The 25,807-nt window shown below is 36.5% G+C and overlaps 1 protein-coding gene across 2 annotated transcripts in view; it reads left to right on the top strand.

Annotated features, from left to right (window-relative positions):
* sos1 (son of sevenless homolog 1 (Drosophila)) overlaps positions 1–25,807 on the top strand; it is a 93,896-nt gene that overhangs the window by 64,121 nt on the left and 3,968 nt on the right. For both annotated transcript variants that reach the window (XM_052111097.1, XM_052111098.1), the window contains 10 exons: positions 16,792–16,873; positions 17,480–17,602; positions 17,923–18,026; positions 18,257–18,479; positions 21,254–21,373; positions 21,450–21,612; positions 22,919–23,036; positions 23,123–23,295; positions 23,564–23,680; positions 24,861–25,134. In XM_052111097.1, the coding sequence (XP_051967057.1) occupies positions 16,792–16,873; positions 17,480–17,602; positions 17,923–18,026; positions 18,257–18,479; positions 21,254–21,373; positions 21,450–21,612; positions 22,919–23,036; positions 23,123–23,295; positions 23,564–23,680; positions 24,861–25,134 (1,497 nt within the window). The remainder of the gene's footprint in view (positions 1–16,791; positions 16,874–17,479; positions 17,603–17,922; positions 18,027–18,256; positions 18,480–21,253; positions 21,374–21,449; positions 21,613–22,918; positions 23,037–23,122; positions 23,296–23,563; positions 23,681–24,860; positions 25,135–25,807) is intronic.

Genomic DNA, 25,807 nt, shown 5'->3' with positions numbered 1-25,807 from the left:
TCACTATACTAATCACTGCTGAACTTCATCATCACTATACTACTCATTCACTGCTGAACTTCTTCATCACTATACTACTCAATCACTGCTGAACTTATTCATCACTATACTACTCAATCACACCTGAACTTCATCACTATACTACTCAATCACTGCTGAACTTCATCACTATACTACTCAATCACTGCTGAACTTCATCATCACTATACTACTCAATCAATGCTGAACTTCATCATCACTATACTACTCAATCACTGCTGAACTTCATCATCACTATACTACTCAATCACAGCTGAACTTCATCACTATACTACTCAATCACTGCTGAACATCATCACTACATTACTCAATCTCTGCTGAGCATCATCATCACTATACTGCTCAATCACTTCTGAACTTCATCACTATACTACTCAATTACTGCTGAACTTCATCATCACTATACTACTCAATCACTGCTGAACTTCATCACTATACTACTCAATCACTGCTGAACTTCATCATCACTATACTACTCAATCACAGCTGAACTTCATCACTATACTACTCAATCACTGCTGAACATCATCACTACATTACTCAATCTCTGCTGAACTTCATCATCACTATACTGCTCAGTCACTTCTGAACCTCATCACTATACTACTCATTTACTGCTGAACTTCTTCATCACTATACTACTCAATCACATTTGAACTTTATCATCACTATACTACTCAATCACTGCTGAACTTCATCATCACTATACTACTCAATCCCTCCTGAACTTCATCACTATACTACTCAATCACTGCTGAACTTCATCATCACTATACTACTCAATCACTGCTGAACTTCATCATCACTATACTACTCAATCCCTCCTGAACTTCATCACTATACTACTCAATCACTGCTGAACAACTTCATCACTATACTACTCAATCACTGCTGAACTTCATCACTATACTACTCAATCACTGCTGAACTTCATCATCACTATACTAATCAATCACTGCTGAACTTCCTCATCACTATACTACTCAATCACTGCTGAACTTCATCATCACTATACTACTCCATCACTGCTGAACTTCATCATTACTATACTACTCAATCACTGCTGAACTTCCTCATCACTATACTACTCAATCACTGCTGAACTTCATCATCACTATACTACTCAATCACTGCTGAACTTCATCATTACTATACTACCACTGCTGAACTTCATCATCACTATACTACTCAATCACTGCTGAACTTCTTCATCACTATACTACTCAATCACATTTGAACTTCATCACTATACTAATCAATCACTGCTGAACTTCATCATCACTATACTAATCAATCACTACTGAACTTCATCATCACTATACTACATAATCATTGCTGAACTTCATCATCACTATACTACTCAATCACTGCTGAACATCATCACTACATTACTCAATCTCTGCTGAACTTCATCATCACTATACTGCTCAATCACTTCTGAAATTCATCACTATACTACTCAATTACTGCTGAACTTCTTCATCACTATACTACTCAATCACATTTGAACTTTATCATCACTATACTACTCAATCACTGCTGAACTTCATCATCACTATACTACTCAATCACTGCTGAATTTCATCACTATACTACTCAATCACTGCTGAACTTCATCATCACTATACTACTCAATCACTGCTGAACTTCATCAGTATACTACTCAATCACTGCTGAACAGCACCACTACATTACTCAATCACTGCTGAACTTCATCATCACTATACTACTCCATCACTGCTGAACTTCATCATTACTATACTACTCAATCACTGCTGAACTTCATCATCACTATACTACTCAATCACTGCTGATCTTCATCATCACTATACTACACAATCACTGCTGAAGTTCATCATCACTATCTACTCAATCACTGCTGAACTTTTTCATCACTATACTACTCAATCACTGCTGAACTTCATCATCACTATACTACTCAATCACTGCTGAAGTTCATCATCACTATACTACTCATTCACTGCTGAACTTCTTCATCACTATACTACTCAATCACTGCTGAACTTATTCATCACTATACTACTCAATCACACCTGAACTTCATCACTATACTACTCAATCACTGCTGAACTTCATCACTATACTACTCAATCACTGCTGAACTTCATCATCACTATACTACTCAATCAATGCTGAACTTCATCATCACTATACTACTCAATCACTGCTGAACTTCATCATCACTATACTACTCAATCACAGCTGAACTTCATCACTATACTACTCAATCACTGCTGAACATCATCACTACATTACTCAATCTCTGCTGAGCATCATCATCACTATACTGCTCAATCACATTTGAACTTTATCATCACTATACTACTCAATTACTGCTGAACTTCATCATCACTATACTACTCAATCCCTCCTGAACTTCATCACTATACTACTCAATCACTGCTGAACTTCATCATCACTATACTACTCAATCACTGCTGAACTTCATCATCACTATACTACTCAATCCCTCCTGAACTTCATCACTATACTACTCAATCACTGCTGAACAACTTCATCACTATACTACTCAATCACTGCTGAACTTCATCACTATACTACTCAATCACTGCTGAACTTCATCATCACTATACTAATCAATCACTGCTGAACTTCCTCATCACTATACTACTCAATCACTGCTGAACTTCATCATCACTATACTACTCCATCACTGCTGAACTTCATCATTACTATACTACTCAATCACTGCTGAACTTCATCATCACTATACTACTCAATCCCTCCTGAACTTCATCACTATACTACTCAATCACTGCTGAACTTCATCATCACTATACTACTCCATCACTGCTGAACTTCATCATTACTATACTACTCAATCACTGCTGAACTTCATCATCACTATACTACTCAATCCCTCCTGAACTTCATCACTATACTACTCAATCACTGCTGAACAACTTCATCACTATACTACTCAATCACTGCTGAACTTCATCACTATACTACTCAATCACTGCTGAACTTCATCATCACTATACTAATCAATCACTGCTGAACTTCCTCATCACTATACTACTCAATCACTGCTGAACTTCATCATCACTATACTACTCCATCACTGCTGAACTTCATCATCACTATACTACTCAATCACTGCTGAACTTCATCATTACTATACTACTCAATCACTGCTGAACTTCCTCATCACTATACTACTCAATCACTGCTGAACTTCATCATCACTATACTACTCAATCACTGCTGAACTTCATCATTACTATACTACCACTGCTGAAGTTCATCATCACTATACTACTCAATCACTGCTGAACTTCTTCATCACTATACTACTCAATCACATTTGAACTTCATCACTATACTAATCAATCACTGCTGAACTTCATCATCACTATACTAATCAATCACTACTGAACTTCATCATCACTATACTACATAATCATTGCTGAACTTCATCATCACTATACTACTCAATCACTGCTGAACATCATCACTACATTACTCAATCTCTGCTGAACTTCATCATCACTATACTGCTCAATCACTTCTGAACTTCATCACTATACTACTCAATTACTGCTGAACTTCTTCATCACTATACTACTCAATCACATTTGAACTTTATCATCACTATACTACTCAATCACTGCTGAACTTCATCATCACTATACTACTCAATCACTGCTGAATTTCATCACTATACTACTCAATCACTGCTGAACTTCATCATCACTATACTACTCAATCACTGCTGAACTTCATCAGTATACTACTCAATCACTGCTGAACAGCACCACTACATTACTCAATCACTGCTGAACTTCATCACTACATTACTCAATCACTGCTGAACTTCATCATCACTATACTAATCAATCACTGCTGAACTTCCTCATCACTATACTTCTCAATCACTGCTGAACTTCATCATCATTATACTACTCCATCACTGCTGAACTTCATCATTACTATACTACTCAATCACTGCTGAACTTCATCATCACTATACTACTCAATCACTGCTGATCTTCATTATCACTATACTACACAATCACTGCTGAAGTTCATCATCACTATACTACTCAATCACTGCTGAACTTTTTCATCACTATACTACTCAATCACATTTGAACTTCATCACTATACTAATCAATCACTGCTGAACTTCATCATCACTATACTAATCAATCACTACTGAACTTCATCATCACTATACTACATAATCATTGCTGAACTTCATCATCACTATACTACTCAATCACATTTGAACTTCATCACTATATTACTCAATCACTGCTGAACTTCATCACTATACTACTCAATCACAGCTGAACTTCATCACTATACTACTCAATCACTGCTGAACATCATCACTACATTACTCAATCTCTGCTGAACATCATCATCACTATACTGCTCAATCACTTCTGAACTTCATCACTATACTACTCAATTACTGCTGAACTTCATCATCACTATACTACTCAATCACTGCTGAACTTCATCACTATACTACTCAATCACTGCTGAACTTCATCATCACTATACTACTCAATCACTGCTGAACTTCATCATCACTATACTACTCAATCACTGCTGAACTTCATCATCACTATACTACTCAATCACTGCTCAACTTCATCATCACTATACTACTCAATCACTGCTGAACTTCTTCATCACTATACTACTCAATCACTGCTGAACTTATTCATCACTATACTACTCAATCACTGCTGAACTTCATCATCACTATACTACTCAATCACTGCTGAACTTCATCATCACTATACTACTCAATCACTGCTGAACTTCATCATCACTATACTACTCAATCACTGCTGAACTTCATCACTATACTTCTCAATCACTGCTGCACTTCTTCATCACTATACTACTCAATCACTGCTGAACTTCATCACTATACTACTCAATCACTGCTGAACTTCTTCATCCCTATACTACTCAATCACAGCTGAACTTCATCACTATACTACTCAATCACTACTGAACATCATCACTACATTACTCTATCACTGCTGAACTTCATCATCACTATACTACTCAATCACTGCTGAACAGCATCACTACATTACTCAATCACTGCTGAACTTCATCACTTACATTACTCAATCACTGCTGAACTTCATCATCACTATACTACTCAATCACTGCTGAACAACTTCATCACTATGCTACTCAATCACTGCTGAACAACTTCATCACTATACTACTCAATCACTGCTGAACTTCTTCATCACTATACTACTCAATCACGTTTGAACTTCATCATCACTATACTAATCAATCACTGCTGAACATCCTCATCACTATACTACTCAATCACTGCTGAACTTCATCATCACTATACTACTCCATCACTGCTGAACTTCATCATTACTATACTACTCAATCACTGCTGAACTTCATCATCACTATACTACTCAATCTCTGCTGAACTTCATCATCACTATACTGCTCAATCACTTCTGAACTTCATCACTATACTACTCAATTACTGCTGAACTTCTTCATCACTGTACTACTCAATCACTGCTGAACTTCATCATCACTATACTACTCAATCACTGCTGAACTTCTTCATCACTATACTACTCAATCACTGCTGAACTTATTCATCACTATACTACTCAATCACAGCTGAACTTCATCACTATACTACTCAATCACTGCTGAACTTCATCATCACTATACTACTCAATCAATGCTGAACTTCATCATCACTATACTACTCAATCACTGCTGAACTTCATCATCACTATACTACTCAATCACAGCTGAACTTCATCACTATACTACTCAATCACTGCTGAACATCATCACTACATTACTCAATCTCTGCTGAACATCATCATCACTATACTGCTCAATCACTTCTGAACTTCATCACTATACTACTCAATTACTGCTGAACTTCATCATCACTATACTACTCAATCACTGCTGAACTTCTTCATCACTATACTACTCAATCACTGCTGAACTTATTCATCACTATACTACTCAATCACTGCTGAACTTCATCATCACTATACTACTCAATCACTGCTGAACTTCATCATCACTATACTACTCAATCACTGCTGAACTTCATCATCACTATACTACTCAATCACTGCTGAACTTCATCACTATACTTCTCAATCACTGCTGCACTTCTTCATCACTATACTACTCAGTCACTGCTGAACTTCATCATCACTATACTACTCAATCACTGCTGAACTTCTTCATCCCTATACTACTCAGTCACTACTGAACTTCATCACTATACTACTCAATCACTCCTGAACATCATCACTACATTACTCTATCACTGCTGAACTTCATCATCACTATACTACTCAATCACTGCTGAACAGCATCACTACATTACTCAATCACTGCTGAACTTCATCACTTACAGTACATTACTCAGTCACTGCTGAACTTCATCATCACTATACTACTCAATCACTGCTGAACAACTTCATCACTATACTACTCAATCACTGCTGAACAACTTCATCACTATACTACTCAATCACTGCTGAACTTCTTCATCACTATACTACTCAATCACATTTGAACTTCATCATCACTATACTACTCAATCACTGCTGAACTTCCTCATCACTATACTACTCAATCACTGCTGAACTTCATCATCACTATACTACTCCATCACTGCTGAACTTCATCATTACTATACTACTCAATCACTGCTGAACTTCCTCATCACTATACTACTCAATCACTGCTGAACTTCATCATCACTATACTACTCCATCACTGCTGAACTTCATCATTACTATACTACTCAATCACTGCTGAACTTCATCATCACTATACTACTCAATCTCTGCTGAACTTCATCATCACTATACTGCTCAATCACTTCTGAACTTCATCACTATACTACTCAATTACTGCTGAACTTCTTCATCACTGTACTACTCAATCACATTTGAACTTCATCACTATATTACTCAATCACTGCTGAACTTCATCACTATATTACTCAATCACTGCTGAACTTCATCTTCACTATACTACTCAATCACTGCTGAACTTCATCACTATACTACTCAATCACTGCTGAACTTCATCACTATACTACTCAATCACAGCTGAACTTCATCACTATACTACTCAATCACTGCTGAACTTCATCACTATACTACTCAATCACTGCTGAACTTCATCATCACTATACTACTCAATCAATGCTGAACTTCATCATCACTATACTACTCAAACACTGCTGAACTTCATCATCACTATTCTACTCAATCACAGCTGAACTTCATCACTATACTACTCAATCATTGCTGAACATCATCACTACATTACTCAATCTCTGCTGAACATCATCATCACTATACTGCTCAATCACTTCTGAACTTCATCACTATACTACTCAATTACTGCTGAACTTCATCATCACTATACTACTCAATCACTGCTGAACTTCATCACTATACTACTCAATCACTGCTGAACTTCATCATCACTATACTACTCAATCACTGCTGAACTTCATCATCACTATACTACTCAATCACTGCTGAACTTCATCATCACTATACTACTCAATCACTGCTGAACTTCATCATCACTATACTACTCAATCACTGCTGAACTTCTTCATCACTACTACTCAATCACTGCTGAACTTATTCATCACTATACTACTCAATCACAGCTGAACTTCATCACTATACTACTCAATCACTGCTGAACTTCATCACTATTCTACTCAATCACTGCTGAACTTCATCATCACTATACTACTCAATCAATGCTGAATTTCATCATCACTATACTACTCAATCACTGCTGAACTTCATCATCACTATACTACTCAATCAATGCTGAATTTCATCATCACTATACTACTCAATCACAGCTGAACTTCATCACTATACTACTCAATCACTGCTGAAAATCATCACTACATTACTCAATCTCTGCTGAACATCATCATCACTATACTGCTCAATCACTTCTGAACTTCATCACTATACTACTCAATTACTGCTGAACTTCATCATCACTATACTACTCAATCACTGCTGAACTTCATCACTATACTACTCAATCACATTTGAACTTCATCATCACTATACTAATCAATCACTGCTGAACATCATCATCACTATACTGCTCAATCACTGCTGAATTTCATCATCACTATACACTCACCTAAAGGATTATTAGGAACACCTGTTCAATTTCTCATTAATGCAATTATCTAATCTACCAATCACATGGCAGTTGCTTAAATGCATTTAGGGGTGTGGTCCTGGTCAAGACAATCTCCTGAACTCCAAACTGAATGTCAGAATGGGATAGAAAGGTGATTTAAGCAATTTTGAGCGTGGCATGGTTGTTGGTGCCAGACGGGCCGGTCTGAGTATTTCACAATCTGCTCAGTTACTGGGATTTTCACACACAACCATTTCTAGGGTTTACAAAGAATGGTGTGAAAAGGGAAAAACATCCAGTATGCGGCAGTCCTGTGGGCGAAAATGCCTTGTTGATGCTAGAGGTCAGAGGAGAATGGGCCGACTGATTCAAGCTGATAGAAGAGCAACTTTGCTTGAAATAACCACTCGTTACAACCGAGGTATGCAGCAAAGCATTTGTGAAGCCACAACACGCACAACCTTGAGGCGGATGGGCTACAACAGCAGAAGACCCCACCGGGTACCACTCATCTCCACTACAAATAGGAAAAAGAGGCTACAATTTGCAAGAGCTCACCAAAATTGGACAGTTGAAGACTGGAAAAATGTTGCCTGGTCTGATGAGTCTCGATTTCTGTTGAGACATTCAGATGGTAGATTCAGAATTTGGCATAAACAGAATGAGAACATGGATCCATCATGCCTTGTTACCACTGTGCAGGCTGCTGGTGGTGGTGTAATGGTGTGGGGGATGTTTTTTGGCACACTTTATGCCCCTTAATGCCAAATTGGGCATCTTTTAAATGCCATGGCCTACCTGAGCATTGTTTCTGACCATGTCCATCCCTTTATGGCCACCATGTACCCATCTTCTGATGGCTACTTCCAGCAGGATAATGCACCATGTCACAAAGCTCGAATCATTTCAAATTGGTTTCTTGAACATGACAATGAGTTCACTGTACTAAAATGGCCCCCACAGTCACCAGATCTCAACCCAATAGAGCATCTTTGGGATGTGGTGGAACGGGAGCTTCGTGCCCTGGATGTGCATCCCACGAATCTCCAACTGCAAGATGCTATTCTATCAATATGGGCCAAGATTTCTAAAGAATGCTTTCAGCACCTTGTTGAATCAATGCCACGTAGAATTAAGGCAGTTCTGAAGGCGAAAGGGGGTCAAACACAGTATTAGTATGGTGTTCCTAATAATCCTTTAGGTGAGTGTACTACACAATCACTGCTGAACATCATCATCACTATACTACTCAATCACTGCTGAACATCATCATCACTATAGTACTCAATCACCGCTGAACTTCATCATCACTATACTACTCAATCACAGCTGAACTTCTTCATCACTATACTACTCAATCACTGCTGAACTTCATCATCACTATACTACTCAATCACTGCTGAACTTCATCATCACTATACTACTCAATCACTGCTGAACTTCATCATCACTATACTACTCAATCACTGCTGAACTTCATCATCACTATACTACACAATCACTGCTGAACTTCATCATCACTATACTACTCAATCACTGCTGAACATCATCATCACTATACTACTCAATCACCGCTGAACTTCATCATCACTATACTACTCAATCACTGCTGAACTTCATCATCACTATACTACTCAATCACTGCTGAACTTAATCATCACTATACTACTCAATCACTGCTGAACTTCATCATCACTATACTACACAATCACTGCTGAACTTCATCACTATACTACTCAATCACTGCTGAACTTCATCATCACTATACTACTCAATCACTGTTGAACTTCATCATCACTATACTACTCAATCACTGTTGAACTTCATCATCACTATACTACTCAATCACTGCTGAACTTCATCATCACTATACTACTCAATCACTACTGAACTTCATCATCACTATACTACTCATTCACATTTGAACTTCATCATCACTATACTACTCAATCACTGCTGAACTTCATCATCACTATACTACACAGTCACTGCTGAACTTCATCATCACTATACTACTCAATCACTGCTGAACTTTCATCACTATTCTACTCAATCACATTTGAACTTCATCATCACTATACTACTCAATCATATTTGAACTTCATCATCACTATACTACTCAATCACTGCTGAACTTCATCATCACTATACTACTCAATCACATTTGAACTTCATCGTCACTATGCTACACAATCACTGCTGAACTTCATCATCACTATACTACTCAATCACATTTGAACTTCATCATCACTATACTACACAATCACTGCTGAACTTCATCATCACTATACTACACAATCACTGCTGAACTTCTTCATCACTATACTACTCAATCACTGCTGAACTTCTTCATCACTATACTACTCAATCACTGCTGAACTTCTTCATCACTATACTACTCAATCACTGCTGAACTTCTTCATCACTATACTACTCAATTACTGCTGAACTTCATCATCACTATACTACTCAATCACTGCTGAACTTCATCATCACTATACTACTCAATCACTGCTGAACTTCATCATCACTATACTACTCAATCACTACTGAACTTTATCATCACTATACTACTCAATCAATGCTGAACTTCATCATCACTATACTACTCAATCACTACTGAACTTTATCATCACTATACTACTCAATCACTACTGAACTTCATCATCACTATACTACTCAATCACTGCTGAACTTCATCATCACTATACTACTCAATCACTGCTGAACTTCATCATCACTATACTACTCAATCACTACTGAACTTTATCATCACTATACTACTCAATCAATGCTGAACTTCATCATCACTATACTACTCAATCACTGCTGAACTTCATCATCACTATATAACTCAATATTTACAAGCCAGTGGCTATACACTGACATTTTAGTGAATATGTTTTTTATACATTTTATTAGATTGCAATGTATCGTTAAAATCTCCATTTTTCCCCAATCCTTATAAACTCTGTCTTTTGGTAGTTTTGACCTGGTCAGTTTTGAAGATATTCATCTGATGTCTCTCTGTGTGTTCACATGATGGGTGGTCTGCTCCACTTGTCCCTCAGTAAACTTCCTCTTAAAATCTGGGGTAAATATAGCACCAGTTTACCACTTAAACCTTCTGATTTCTAATAAAGCAAAGGAAACAGACGTTTAGAGGAAAACTGTGTGTGTCTAAAGGGAAAAAGGTGTGGCTCATTATGGGTGGGGGCAGTTTAAATGATCATTAGTGACAACCTGAACACACACACTCACTTTAATGTCTATTTGTGTGTTTATTTTAATGTGTTTTAATATAAATTGGGGACATTGAAGGACATTCTCATGTGGAAAATCTATTTATTAGTGTTAGGGTTAGTCTATTAAATTAAGTAGCTGTGTATAAAAACAGTGCAGTTGTTTAGATTGCTATTTAGAAGTGTGTGTGTGTGTGTGTGTGTGTGTGTGTATGTTTGTGTGTGTGTGTGTGTGTGTGTGTGTGTGTGTGTGTGTGCTCAACTTTTGCTCTACTTGAGACTTACACATTTTTCTGGCTTTCCAGACTTCTTGGTTTATTTTCAGTATTTGAGTGTGTGTGTTTGAGAGAGAGAGAGAGAGAGAGAGAGAGAGTGGGTGTGAGTGTTTGAGTGTGTGAGTGTGATAGTGTGTGAGTGTTTGTGACTGTGTGACTGTGTGAGTGAGTTTGTTAGTGTATGTGTGTGTCTGTGTAATAGTGTGTGATTGAGTGTGACTGTGATAGTGTTTGAGTGTATTGTGGATAAGTGTTGTGCGTCACAGTTGCGCGTGTGTTTCCTAGTTTGAATAATTCCAGGCTGATTGTTTGGAATGTCATACTGAGGTCTAATGTTCCCGTTCGCTCAGGACACACACAGATTCATCATGTTCAAAACACTCTTTACTATATGAACCGTATGGAATCCACATGACAGTTCTGAAGTCTGTTCTGATTCATCACTGTTTGATAGGAATATTTACATTTATGACCATTCAATGGAGCAATCAATTATGTGCCTCTAACAGCAACATTCTCTTGAAATGTTCATTAAAACATGTCTGGCTCATGTCAATACAAAATCTAAAGAGAAAATATCAAATTATATTTTGCAAAATAAAGGATATTAAGCCTAATATAAGGACCATTAGGTTTTTTTATTTTTTATTTTATTGCATTGTCGCATTAATATCATGACAATTAAATACATTAACTCATTCTCATTAATGTATGGTAAAAATACCTCATACTCAATGTACGGTAATATCACATTTTATTAATGTATATTAAACATATCTCAATCAATGTATGGTAATAATATTTCATTTGCATTAATGTAAGGTAAAAATATCTCTTGCTCAATGTACGGTAATAATATCTAATTCTCATTAATATACGGTAAAAATATCTCATACTCAGTGTACGGTAATAATGTCTTATTCTCATTAACGTATGGTAAAAATATTTCATACTCATTGTACGGTAATAATATCTTATTCTCATTAACGTATGGTAAAATTATTTCATACTCAGTTTACGGTAATAATATCTTATTCTCATTAATGTATGGTAATAATATCTCATGCTCAATGTACGGTAATAATATTTAATTCTCATTAATATACGGTAAAAATATATCATTCAATTTATGGTAATGATATCTAATTCTCATTAACGTATGGTAAAAATATTTCATACTCAATGTACGATAATAATATCTCATTCTCAGTAATGTATGTTAAACATATCTCACTAAATGTGTGGTAATAATATTTAAGTCTCATTAATGTACGGTAAAATATCTCATACTCAATTTACGGTAATAATACCTAATTCTCAATATTGTATGTTAAACATATCTCACACAATGTACGGTAATAATATTTAATTTTCATTAATGTACCGTAACAATATATCACTCAATTTACGGTAATAATATCTAATTCTCATTAATATACGGTAAAAATATATCACTCAATATACGTTAATAATATCTTATTCTCATTCATTTACGGTAAAAATATATCACACAATGTAAGGTAATAATATTAAATTCTCATTAATGTATGTTAAAAACGTCTCATACTCAATGTACGGTAATAATATCTCATACTCATTAATGTACGGTAATAATATCTCATTCACAATAATGTACGGTAATAATATCTCTTTGTCATTAATGTAAGGTAATAATATCTTATTCTCATTAATGTACGGTAATAATATCTCACTCAATGAACGGTAATAATATCTCACTCAATGAACAGTAATAATATCTCATTCTCATTAATGTACGCTTATAATATCTCATGCTCAATGTACGGTAATAATATCTCAATCTCATTAATGTACAGTAATCATTTCTCATTCTCATTAATTTACGGTAATAATATCTAATTCTCATTAATGTACGGTAATAATTTCTCATTCTCATTAATCTACGGTAATAATGTCTCAATCTCATTAATGTACGGTAATAATATCTCATTCTCATTAATGTACGGTAATAATATCTCATTCACATTAATGTACGGTAATAATATCTTATTCTCATTAATGTACGGTAATAATATGTCATTCTCATTAATATACGGTAATAATATCTCACTCGATGTACGGTAATAATATCGCAATCTCATTAATGTACTGTAATAATATCTCATACTCAGTGTACGGTAATAATTTCTAATTCTCATTAATCTACGGTAATAATGTCTCAATCTCATTAATGTACGGTAATAATATCTCATACTCATTAATGTACGGTAATAATATCTCATTCACATTAATGTACGGTAATAATATCTCATTCACATTAATGTATGGTAATAATATCTCATTCTCATTAATGTATGATAATAATATCTCATTCTCATTAATTTATGGTAATAATATCTAATTCTCATTAATGTACGGTAATAATATCTCAATCTCATTAATGTACTGTAATAATATCTAATTCTCATGAATATATGTTAATAATATCTCATTCTCATTAATGTACGGTAATAATATCTCAATCTCATTAATGTACGGTAATAATATCTCATTCTCATTAATGTACTGTTATAATATCTAATTCTCATGAATATATGTTAATAATATCTCATTCTCATTAATGTACTGTAATAATATCTCAATCTCATTAATGTACGGTAATAATATCTCATTCTCATTAATGTATGGTAATAATATCTCAATCTCATTAATGTACGGTAATAATATCTCATTCTCATTAATGTACTGTAATAATATCTCAATCTCATTAATGTACGGTAATAATATCTCATTCTCATTAATGTACTGTAATAATATCTCATTCTCATGAATATATGTTAATAATATCTCATTCTCATTAATGTACGGTAATAATATCTCATTCTCATTAATGTACTGTTATAATATCTAATTCTCATGAATATATGTTAATAATATCTCATTCTCATTAATGTACTGTAATAATATCTCAATCTCATTAATGTACGGTAATAATATCTCATTCTCATTAATGTATGGTAATAATATCTCATTCTCATTAATGTACAGTAATAATATCTCATTCTCATTAATGTACTGTAATAATATCTCATTCTCATTAATGTACGGTAATAATATCTCAATCTCATTAATGTACAGTAATAATATCTCAATCTCATTAATGTACAGTAATAATATCTCATTCTCATTAATGTACTGTAATAATATCTCATTCTCATTAATGTATGGTAATAATATCTCATTCTCATTAATGTACAGTAATAATATCTCAATCTCATTAATGTACAGTAATAATATCTCATTCTCATTAATGTACTGTAATAATATCTCATTCTCATGAATATATGTTAATAATATCTCATTCTCATTAATGTACGGTAATAATATCTCATTCTCATTAATCTATGGCAAAAACACTTTCTATAAAGCCCATGTTTATAATGCATTTGAAAGGCATTATTATTCATTAGTAATGTTTCATAATACACCTTATAATATGTTGTAACTTCTCATAAATAATTGTAACCACTATTATAATACTTGATAATAATTACCTACTCAGAGTTATACCTTAGAGTATAATGCATTATAACACAAGCAATATTTAATTTTATCTGTTGAAGTTATTAAGTATTATATATATTTATATATATATAATAGGTATGCTTTAAGTAGTGACAAAAGCAATGTCTTATAAACATCCATAAGATATTTTATTAAGTGGTTATAAGACATTACAAGGCATGTTGTAATTTATATACATTACACATGCACAAAATACAAAATAACACGCATGCAGTGTACATTTTGAGACATTACAAAAGCAAAATATATATGTTGATCACACATGTAGCCAATCTTCTTGGTTGTAAACACACCTAAGAAAACAAGTCAAACTGATTATATGCTGGACTCTGTTCAGTAAACTTTAATGTTTGTGAATGTTATTTGGATATATAAGTTTGACTTGTAATGTTAATGTATGTTACACGTTTATGTTATGGCTGTTTATAAGAAGATATTGCTTTTGTAACTTTACTTAAAGCAGGTAAAGAACAGTTATTATATGATCACTTCATTTACATATACTGCTTTTGCATGACAGCACTTATATTATTAACTTTATTAGCTTTTGCTGTGTTAAAATTGGATGTTGCTTGTGTTATAATGCATTACACTCTAAAGTATAACTATGAATAGTGGAAGTCTTGTAATGTATTATAACACTAGTCATAATTATGAGAAGTTATAACTTATTATAAGGTGTATTATGAGACATTATGAATGCAGTATAATGCCTATTCAATGCATCGTAAATATGGGCTTCAAAGAAAGTGTTACCGAATATCTCATGGTCAATGTACGGTAAAAATATCTCATTCTCATTTACTGTGAGGTAAAAATTTTCTCATGACCGTAATAAAGTGATACAAATCATCCTGTCGGGACACAAAAGAGTTTTAAATTGTATTATTATTAAAATCTGCATGAATTCAGTGAAGCAGAGACTACCATAATGCACAGTATACTTATAATTATACTTATCAATTGAAATAATATATCGTTTTTTATGCTACAGCTTTGAGAATGAATTGTTCTTTAGGCTTAATTGTCATGAAAATAATGTTAAAACAATTCTTAAAAATAGACTTCATTCTCTTGTCATTTTTTGTTTCAAACTGATGCATGTTAAATGCAAACTGATGAAAGTTGCTTGTTTACTCACAAGACTGTGCAGATCTTATTTGAGCATGTTATGAAGTCTTTATGCAGTTTCATTGCGACATACAGTTGTGGTGTAATATCTCACCAGTGTTCACTGTGTTTCAACCAGGAATTTGCTTCTGTAGTTCTGTGGTTTCCCAGGATGCTTAGGGCTCAGTGAGGATTTGACTAAAAGCTGTAAATGGCCTCATGTTTCTGCAAACACTTTAGTCTCCTCAGATTACTCTGTGGCTGTTTCATTTGATCAGAGGATAAAGGAAATAGTTTGACAAACATTGTTTATGAAACTAATTGTTTTCCTGAATTTTTTTTTGCAGATCCCAATTTCGTCCGGACGTTTCTGACGACGTACCGATCATTCTGTAAACCTCAAGAGCTGCTGGATCTGCTCATGGAGAGGTGAGAATGTTAAAACAGTGTAAATACAATCCACATTCAAGTGCACTGTACATGTGTTTAAGAAGAATCAAATGTCATTGTAGTGTCTATGAAAATGGCTCTTTTTACGCCTGTGTGTATGTGTGTGTGTGAGTGTGTGTTTGGGTGTGAGTGTGTGAGTGTGAGTGTGTGTGTGTATGTGTGTGTGTGAGTGTGTGTTTGGGTGTGAGTGTGTGAGTGTGAGTGTGTGTTTGGGTGTGAGTGTGTGAGTGTGAGTGTGTGAGTGTGTGTGTGAGCGTGTATTTATCACTTTGTGGGGACCAAATGTCCCCATAAGGATGGTAAAACCCGAAATGTTTGACCTTGTAGGGACATTTTGTCGGTCCCCATGAGGAAAACAGCTTATAAATCATACTAAATTATGTTTTTTGAAAATGTAAAAATGCAGAATGTTTTCTGTGAGGGTTAGGTTTAGGGGTAGGGTTAGGTTTAGGGGATAGAATATAAAGTTTTTACAGTATAAAAACCATTATGTCTATGGAAAGTCCCCATAAAACATGGAAACACAACGTGTGTGTGTGTGTGTGTGTGTGTGTGTGTGTGTGTGTGTGTGTGTGTCTGTCACAGGTTTGAAATTCCTGAACCGAAGCCCACAGAAGCAGACCAGATGGCTCTGGAGAACGGTGATCAGCCACTGAGTGCAGAACTCAAACGATTCCGCAAAGAGTTTGTGCAACCTGTACAGCTCAGGTACACACACACATTGAAAATCCCATTGATTTTCTCCATAGGCCAATTGATTATTAACCATAACTTATTAATCTTTAAAGACAGATCTACCGTGAGCTCTGAGGTTCTGCTGAAGACATGAGTCCATGTTATTTCAACCTCATTTTCAATAAATCATGCATAATAGTAGAAAACCTGCAACCCATAATCCCGAAGAGAAATCCACCAATCAGAGAGTTGCAGCAAACAAAGCCCATCAAAAGAACTCTAAATATCATGAACATCACAGACTGACATTTCTTTAGATATCTCATGCGGTCTGTCTGTCTGTCTGTCTGTAGGGTGTTGAATGTGTGCAGGCACTGGGTCGAGCATCATTTCTATGATTTTGAGAGAGATGCGCAGTTGCTACGGCAACTAGAGGAGTTTATCGGGATGGTCAGAGGTACAAACACAAACTCAACTGCTTGTTATAATTGTAGAAATATAACGTTTCCTTCTTCACTTGTCATCTCAGTCTAAGAAGTCATTTGTCTCTATGCTGAAAGTGAAAATGCTGCACCATGCTACAAAATTACGACCAATCGAAACACATTTGATGCTTGTCGATGTTCATAAAAAGTGTTTTTGCACATATGTGATCTCTCTGACATCGGTCATGTGACCTGTCGGCAGGTAAAGCCATGAGGAAGTGGGTGGAGTCCATCACTAAAATCATCCAGAGGAAGAAACAGGCTCAAGCGAACGGCCCGAGTCACAACATCACGTTCGAGAGCTCGCCGCCGCCCATGGAGTGGCACCTCTGTAAAGCCGGGCAGACCGATCAGTTTGAACTTATGACCCTTCACCCCATAGAGATCGCCCGACAGCTCACGCTCCTGGAGTCTGAATTCTACAGGTGATCTCCTCGCTCAGCTTTTAAAGGGATACTTCACCCAAACATGAAAATTCGGTCATTTACTCACACTCATGTGGTTCCAAACCCTTAGGACTTTCTTTCTGCAGTGGAACAGAAAGGAGATGATAGACAGAATGTACACGCTGCTCTTTTCCATACAATGAAAATGAAAAATCCCCATAAAAGAAGCCCACATGTCTTCTGATATCATCCGATAGCTCTGAAATTGCAGTCATTATTCACTGAAAATCTTAAGAAAATAACTGCAAGTCATATGGACTACATTTCCGATCTGAGTGGTCAAATGAACACTTGAGCGATTCATTTAAAATGTTCAATGCGTAAAGTTTTCTTAATCACGATTTATGGATTTACCGGTGTTGACATTAGATTCTGAGCACTGGTTAGAGTAGGATGAAACATTCACGATGTGTCCGGGGTCATTACATTGACACACACACACACACACACCGAAACAGTGATTCTGTGTCAATGATCAGGTGATGGAGAAAGCACTTAATTGCAAAACAAGACGTCTGTAGAGCTTTTCATGTGGAGTTGAAAATGGTGCGAATCATGTAAATGTGACTTTACGGTTGCTCGATCTGCGGGAGTGGATATAATTAGTCAACCTCTCACTTACACTTTTGGGAAATGTGTTAATGGTGATATTTTAGTGCATTACTGTCTTTATATTGTGCAGTACTGATTTTGGAAAATGTTAATAAAGCATTATTGTAAAAAAATTTGTTAAGAAGGAACTAAATGCAATTTGACAGGAAATAAGTTTACACTGAGCAGAGTTTCGCTACAAAATTTTGCTGCCGGCCAATGTGTCCGGGAATTACCGGACAAACTGATCATCTCATTTCGCTGTTTATTTTGCACTGAAACATGATGACTATATGTGATATTATGACACAATCAAGTCAAATGAACAATAAACGTTTATATAGCTGCTTTTCCGTTAATAACAGAGGGCGAAGCAAAAAGCTTAACTGCGATTTCCCACATATCTTTTGTTCACACAGAAATATTAAAATAATTAAAAGATTATGTCACGATTTCTCATCTTTGCTAATTTTTTTCTCTTTATTTTTATGACACTTTTCCTCAGATTTTGCACAGAAGTGTTTTGCTGCTGTTAAAAATGCCGCAGGCTGCTTTTCCCAGTGTGCGGGATACAACCTGCTGTAGTTGCGGATTAAGAAGTTTAAACCTCCGTGGCATCATTGGGATGGTGTCACGCTGTACACTCGTGGCATCAAATAAAGAGATTGCTGACGCTTCACATATTGTGTCCAAAAATGTTTGAATTTGTCAGACATTGGGAAGTTTTAACAGTGAAAAAAACTGTATTTACCAGCTAACAGAAACACTGATATAAAGTCAGATTTCAGCCATTTTAAAATCTGTGATTAATCGCGATTAACTGAAAAATCAAACGATTCATCTACTTTCATTATTTGTCATTTTGGTGTTCAACAAATCAGAGCAGCTATGAAATCCTTCAAGGATTCTGTTTTTATCAAACTCACAGCATAGGGGTTTGGACCCACATGAGGGTGAGTAAATAATGACCGAATTTTCATTTCTGGGTGAATGATCGCTTGAAATTCTGTTGGTCTGTATTCATGCAGTACTTGAATGTCTTTGTTTCATTATGAGGGAAACGGCTGGAGATCCTGTTTGTATTTATATGTTCTACTCAGTTGCCAGCCGTCTGTAGAGAAAATGGGGCACTTTGACACAATAGAGAGTACAGCTGCATTTCACACACTCACAGACATACACACTTCCCTTCACCTCTGTGGGAACAGCCAGTGAGCGTTGTACCCAAGATCACCACCTCCGATCCGTTTCCCAGGAGGCCGTTCGGGTCACCCATCTCCCAACACTCTCAACCAAACACACACACACACACACACACACACACACACACACACACACACACACATACACACAGCTGATGACTGAAGGAATATTCCTGAATATTTTCAATTCCAAAAATTCAAATAATCATCTTGTCTGTGTATAGTGTTTAGAGGGTGTTGAAACAGAAATGTGAAGCGCTCACAAGAGTTCTTCAGTATAAATGTTTGTTATTACTGCTATAAAGGGGGTCTGTGTATCTCAGCGAGTATTGATGCTGACTATCACACCTGGAGTCGTGAGTTTAAATCAGGGCGTGCTGAGTGACTCCAGTCAGGTCTCCTAAGCAACCAAATTGGCCCAGTTGCTAGGGAGGGTAGAGTCACATGGGGTAACCTCCTCGTGGTGGTGATTAGTGGTTCTCTCAATGGGGCGTGTGGTGAGTTGTGTGTGGATCGTGGAGAGTAGCATGAGCCTCCACATGCTGTGAGTCTCCGCGGTGTCATGCACAACGAGTCACGTGATCAGATGCGCCGATTGACGGTCTCAGAAGCGGCGGCAACTGACACTCGTCCTCTGCCCCCCGGATTGAGGCGAGTAACCGTGCCACCACGAGGACTCCGAGCGCATTGGGGATTGAGCATTCCAGATTGGGAGAAAATCACATAAAAAAACAATTACTGCTATAACGAGTCTAAATCATCTGGGTATGTGTTTCTGATGTCATTCCTGTGGGGGAGTTTTGCTCATGTAAGCAGTGTTTGGCAGACATCACATCACGTTCCTTCCTGGTTTCAAGCTAAAGTAACTGGATTTACTGCACTGATGAGATCTGTGTTAAGAAAGATATACACACAATTTCTTATTGTCCTTACATCTGACCTTTGACCTTTTTCCTGTAGGGCGGTTCAGCCATCAGAGTTGGTCGGCAGCGTTTGGACTAAAGAAGACAAAGAGATCAACTCGCCAAACCTGCTGCGGATGATCCGTCACACGACTAACCTCACGCTGTGGTTCGAGAAGTACGACACGCTCTCGACTTTCCGTCTCGTTTCATCCGTGCCGTTCGGATACTGACGCTTTTCTCTTGTCTCTCAGGTGCATCGTAGAAACGGAGAATGTGGAAGAGCGTGTGGCCGTGGTGTCACGTATCATCGAGATTCTCCAGGTGTTTCAGGAGCTGAATAACTTCAATGGCGTTCTGGAGGTGGTGAGCGCCATGAACTCCTCTCCTGTGTACAGACTCGATCACACATTTGAGGTGAGACACTTTGAGGTGACTTGCATTTTCCAAGTTCTCGAGTGGTACAAAAACACATTCATTAATTGTTTCCGGACAAAACGAGCAGAAGACTGAGATATAGAAGGCCATGTATCCGTGTTTTCTACACCGGGGGTTTTCACATGCCAGGGACCCTCAAATATGATGATCCCATTGTGAGGGATAAAATAAAAAGGCAGTTATATATTCTCAAATATAAAAAGACCCATTTATATTGTGGAACAAAAATAGTACGCATGATATTAAAAATACAAATCATTTACAAAATATTTCCAAAACAACTTATGAAGGAAAATATGTACGGGTCATGAGGCTTGATTAATTACATACATTTTAATGAAACATTTTTAATATGATTAATCACACTAAATTAATGTGTAAAGCGGCAGCCCTAATTATTTTTGATTTCATTTTGATAAAGATTTCTCGATTCATGGAGTTTTGTTACAGAGTTGAAATGCGTTCATATTAAAATGAGTTTTATTTATTTTTTGTGTAATTTCAGTAGCGTAAAGGAATATTCCAACACGAGTTAATCAATGCTGTCGATGAGATTAACTTGAACCCGGAATATTCCTTTAAACCAAAACAAAAAGAAAATTTCACAAAAATTATTTTATGTTTTTTTTATTATTATTTATTTATTAAAATACTTATGGCTGTCAATAAAATAAGATAATTGTTGTTAATATATTGATGTTCAGTCTTTAGAAAGCAGAATGAAACCATTAAAATATAAAATGATGTAAATGTGTTATTTTTATTGTGCTAAACCTAGTTAATTCATATCTTTAAGGGGTCATGACATGCCTTCTTTAGTATTGTAATATGTTTCTTGACATATAAAGTCAAATATTTGTAAACATGATCATTTTCCACCCTCATTCTGACAGAAACACTCTGTTTTGGTGCTGCTTCTCCTTTAAGACTTGACAGTACACGCCCACTGTTCTGATTGGCTCTGTCATCTCACTGCTCACCGCTGCCTAAAAATACGTATTGTGAAAAACCCCCTTACACCCCGTTTGAAAACCTCTATTCAACACAATGGTGGAGCCTCATAAAAGTTAATTTGGTAACCGATCTGACAAATTCAGCAAGTATTTCAACCCAAATAACTCTGAAGTCTTTTTGATTGATTGATTGATTGATTGACTGATTTAAAAAACAGTTCAAAAGAGTCATGAGTCAGAGTGCACTGTTCACACTGGATGTCTTTTGATGGACGCCTCATCCATCATGTGCAACTGATCGCTTTAACATTGTTTTATATTGATTACTTCAGCAAATCCCGAGCAGACAGAGGAAGACTCTGGAGGAAGCTCATGAACTGAGTGAAGATCATTATAAGAAGTATCTGGTCAAACTCCGATCCATCAACCCGCCCTGTGTGCCGTTCTTCGGTACGTCACAGTCACGCAGTCCCTTTCTCACTCGATAAGATCACTTATATGATCATGTTGTCGTGATTGTGTGCATTTGATTTCAGGCATTTATTTAACAAATATTCTGAAAACGGAGGAGGGCAATCCGGACTTCTTAAAGAGACACGGCAAAGAGCTCATCAACTTCAGTAAACGACGGAAAGTGGCGGAAATCACGGGTGAAATCCAGCAGTATCAGAACCAGCCGTACTGCTTACGTGTGGAGAGCGACATACGGGTCAGAACACGCAACACACACCTGATGGGTTATAAATGCAACTAACCGTATAATCCAGTATAGTTAGGATAGCAAAATAATATCTATTGATGTTTGTCTAAATAATATTTATGTAAACATTTCTGGGTTGCCACTTTATGTTCAGTGCAAAATCTAAATCCTGGAGTAAAACCAGATGAGAAGCCCTGAACTCTACTTGGAAAAGCAATAGAAATGTAGACATTCTGCACAATAGAACGAACTGATTTAGTTTTTGTTGTCGTTGCAGAAATTCTTTGAGAATTTGAATCCAATGGATGACATGACAGAGAAAGAGTTTGCCGACTACCTGTTTAACAAATCTCTGGAGATTGAGCCGCGTAACGCTCGTACGCTGCCCCGATTCGTAAGTCTGACGTGCACTCGTGTAGAGTTACACAACACACACACGACACACCGTGTGCCCTCGTATTCACCTCCTGATCTGACGCTCGTGTATTAAAGTACTTACGAATCTAAACCAGAAAAGTGCAGATTTACAAACACTTTGCCTCTTGTGTTTGCAGGATTTACTTGTGTAACAGTGAAAAAACAAAAACATCACGCACATGAAACTTACCAGAATGCAACATGTTTTGGAAATATTGAATTTGGAATTTGCAAAATATAAAAAACACAATAATGCCTCAACTATGGATATGTGAACATCACCTTGCAATTAAGGAATGTTTAACTCAATATGTCCACAAACATTTCAAGCATTTAAGCACTTTAGAGCTGAAGTGTTTAAAGGGACAGTTCACCAAATGTGAGAATTCACTCTTCATTTACTCACCCTCATGCTGTTCCAGATGTGTGTGACTTTCTTTCTTCTGCAGAACACAATTTTGTAGAAGAATATTTCAGCTCTGAAGGTCCATACAATGCAAGTGAATGATGACCAGAACTTTGAAGCTCCAAAAAGCACATAAATGCAGCATAACAGTAATCCATAAGACTCCAGTGGCTTAATCAGAAGTGATTTTCTAGGTGTGGGTGAAAACCTTTTATATTCTAAATCACCATAATAACTTTTACTTTAAGATGTGAAAGTCAAGCTAAACAGGCACAACATGTGATTTTTAGATGTGAAAGTGAAAGTAGAGATTCATAGTAAAAAAGGACTTAATTATTGTTCTGTTTCTCACCCACACCTATCCTATCCCTTTAGAAGACATGGATTAAACCACTGGAGTCTTATGGATTACTTTTATGCTGCGTTTATGTGCTTTCTGGAGCTTTAAAGTTCTGGTCACCATTCACTTGCATTGTATGGACTTACAGAGCTGAAATATTCTTGTAAAAATCTTTTGTGTTCTGCACAAGAAAGAAAGTCACACACATCTGGGATGGCATGAGGATGAATAAATAATGAGAGAATTAAAATTTTTGGGTGAACTGTCCCTTTAAGGACAGGGTCAACTCTATAAAGAAGGCAGATTTTTACTGAAAAGTTAAAATCTAGAGTTTTGGGTGAACAATTCCTTTTGTAAATCAGAGAGATTATTTGTCAATGTGTGTTGGTTGATTTTCATCTCATCTCTCAGCCGAAGAAATACAACTGTCCTCTGAAGTCACCCGGTGTTCGCCCGTCTACCGTGCGCCAGGGTACGATGCGCCACCCTACGCCGCTGCAGAACGAGCCACGTAAGATCAGTTACAGCCGGATCCCAGACAGCGAGACAGAGAGCAGCGCCGCTTCTGCGCCAAACTCCCCCCGCACACCCCTCACACCACCTCCTGCGTCTGCCGCATCCAGCTCCACTGAGATCTGCAGCGTGTTCGACTCGCCACAGGGACCATCAAGCCCCTTTCACTCCAGTATGTGTCATCACACACACTAACACACAAACAAGCATACTACATGCACAAACACACACACAACAAGCATACTAAACACACAAACACACAAGCAAGCAAACAACATGCATTAACACACACATATACAACACACAAATACAAGTATACTACACGCACATTCATACTATACTCACGAACTAGCAAACTGCACGCACAAACAAGCATACTACATTCAGTACAACATACACATACAAGCATACATCTCACAAGCATACTATGGACTCAAACAATACTATGCACACAGTCATACTACACTCACAATTTAGCATGCAACACACACATACAAACATACAGTGCACAAACTAGCCTACAACACATAAGCATGCATACAACAACACAGACATACTTCACTCACAAACTAGCATACTATGCACAAACTAGCATACACCACTCAATCAGGCATACAGCACACACAAACAAGCATTCTATTAACACAAGCGTACTTTGCACTCAAACAAGCATGCTATGCACCCAAACAAGCATGCTGTGAACACAATCAAACATGCTATGTACACAAACAAGCATACTATGCACTCAAACAAGCAAGCTGTGAACACAATCAAGCATGCTATGAACACACACAAGCATGCTATGAACACATACATACTTTGCACACAAACAAGCATACTACACA

Source organism: Xyrauchen texanus, chromosome 39, assembly GCF_025860055.1.
Source record: "Xyrauchen texanus isolate HMW12.3.18 chromosome 39, RBS_HiC_50CHRs, whole genome shotgun sequence".
Classification (NCBI taxonomy): Eukaryota; Metazoa; Chordata; class Actinopteri; order Cypriniformes; family Catostomidae; genus Xyrauchen; species Xyrauchen texanus.
This window is presented reverse-complemented; position numbering and strand designations above follow the sequence as displayed.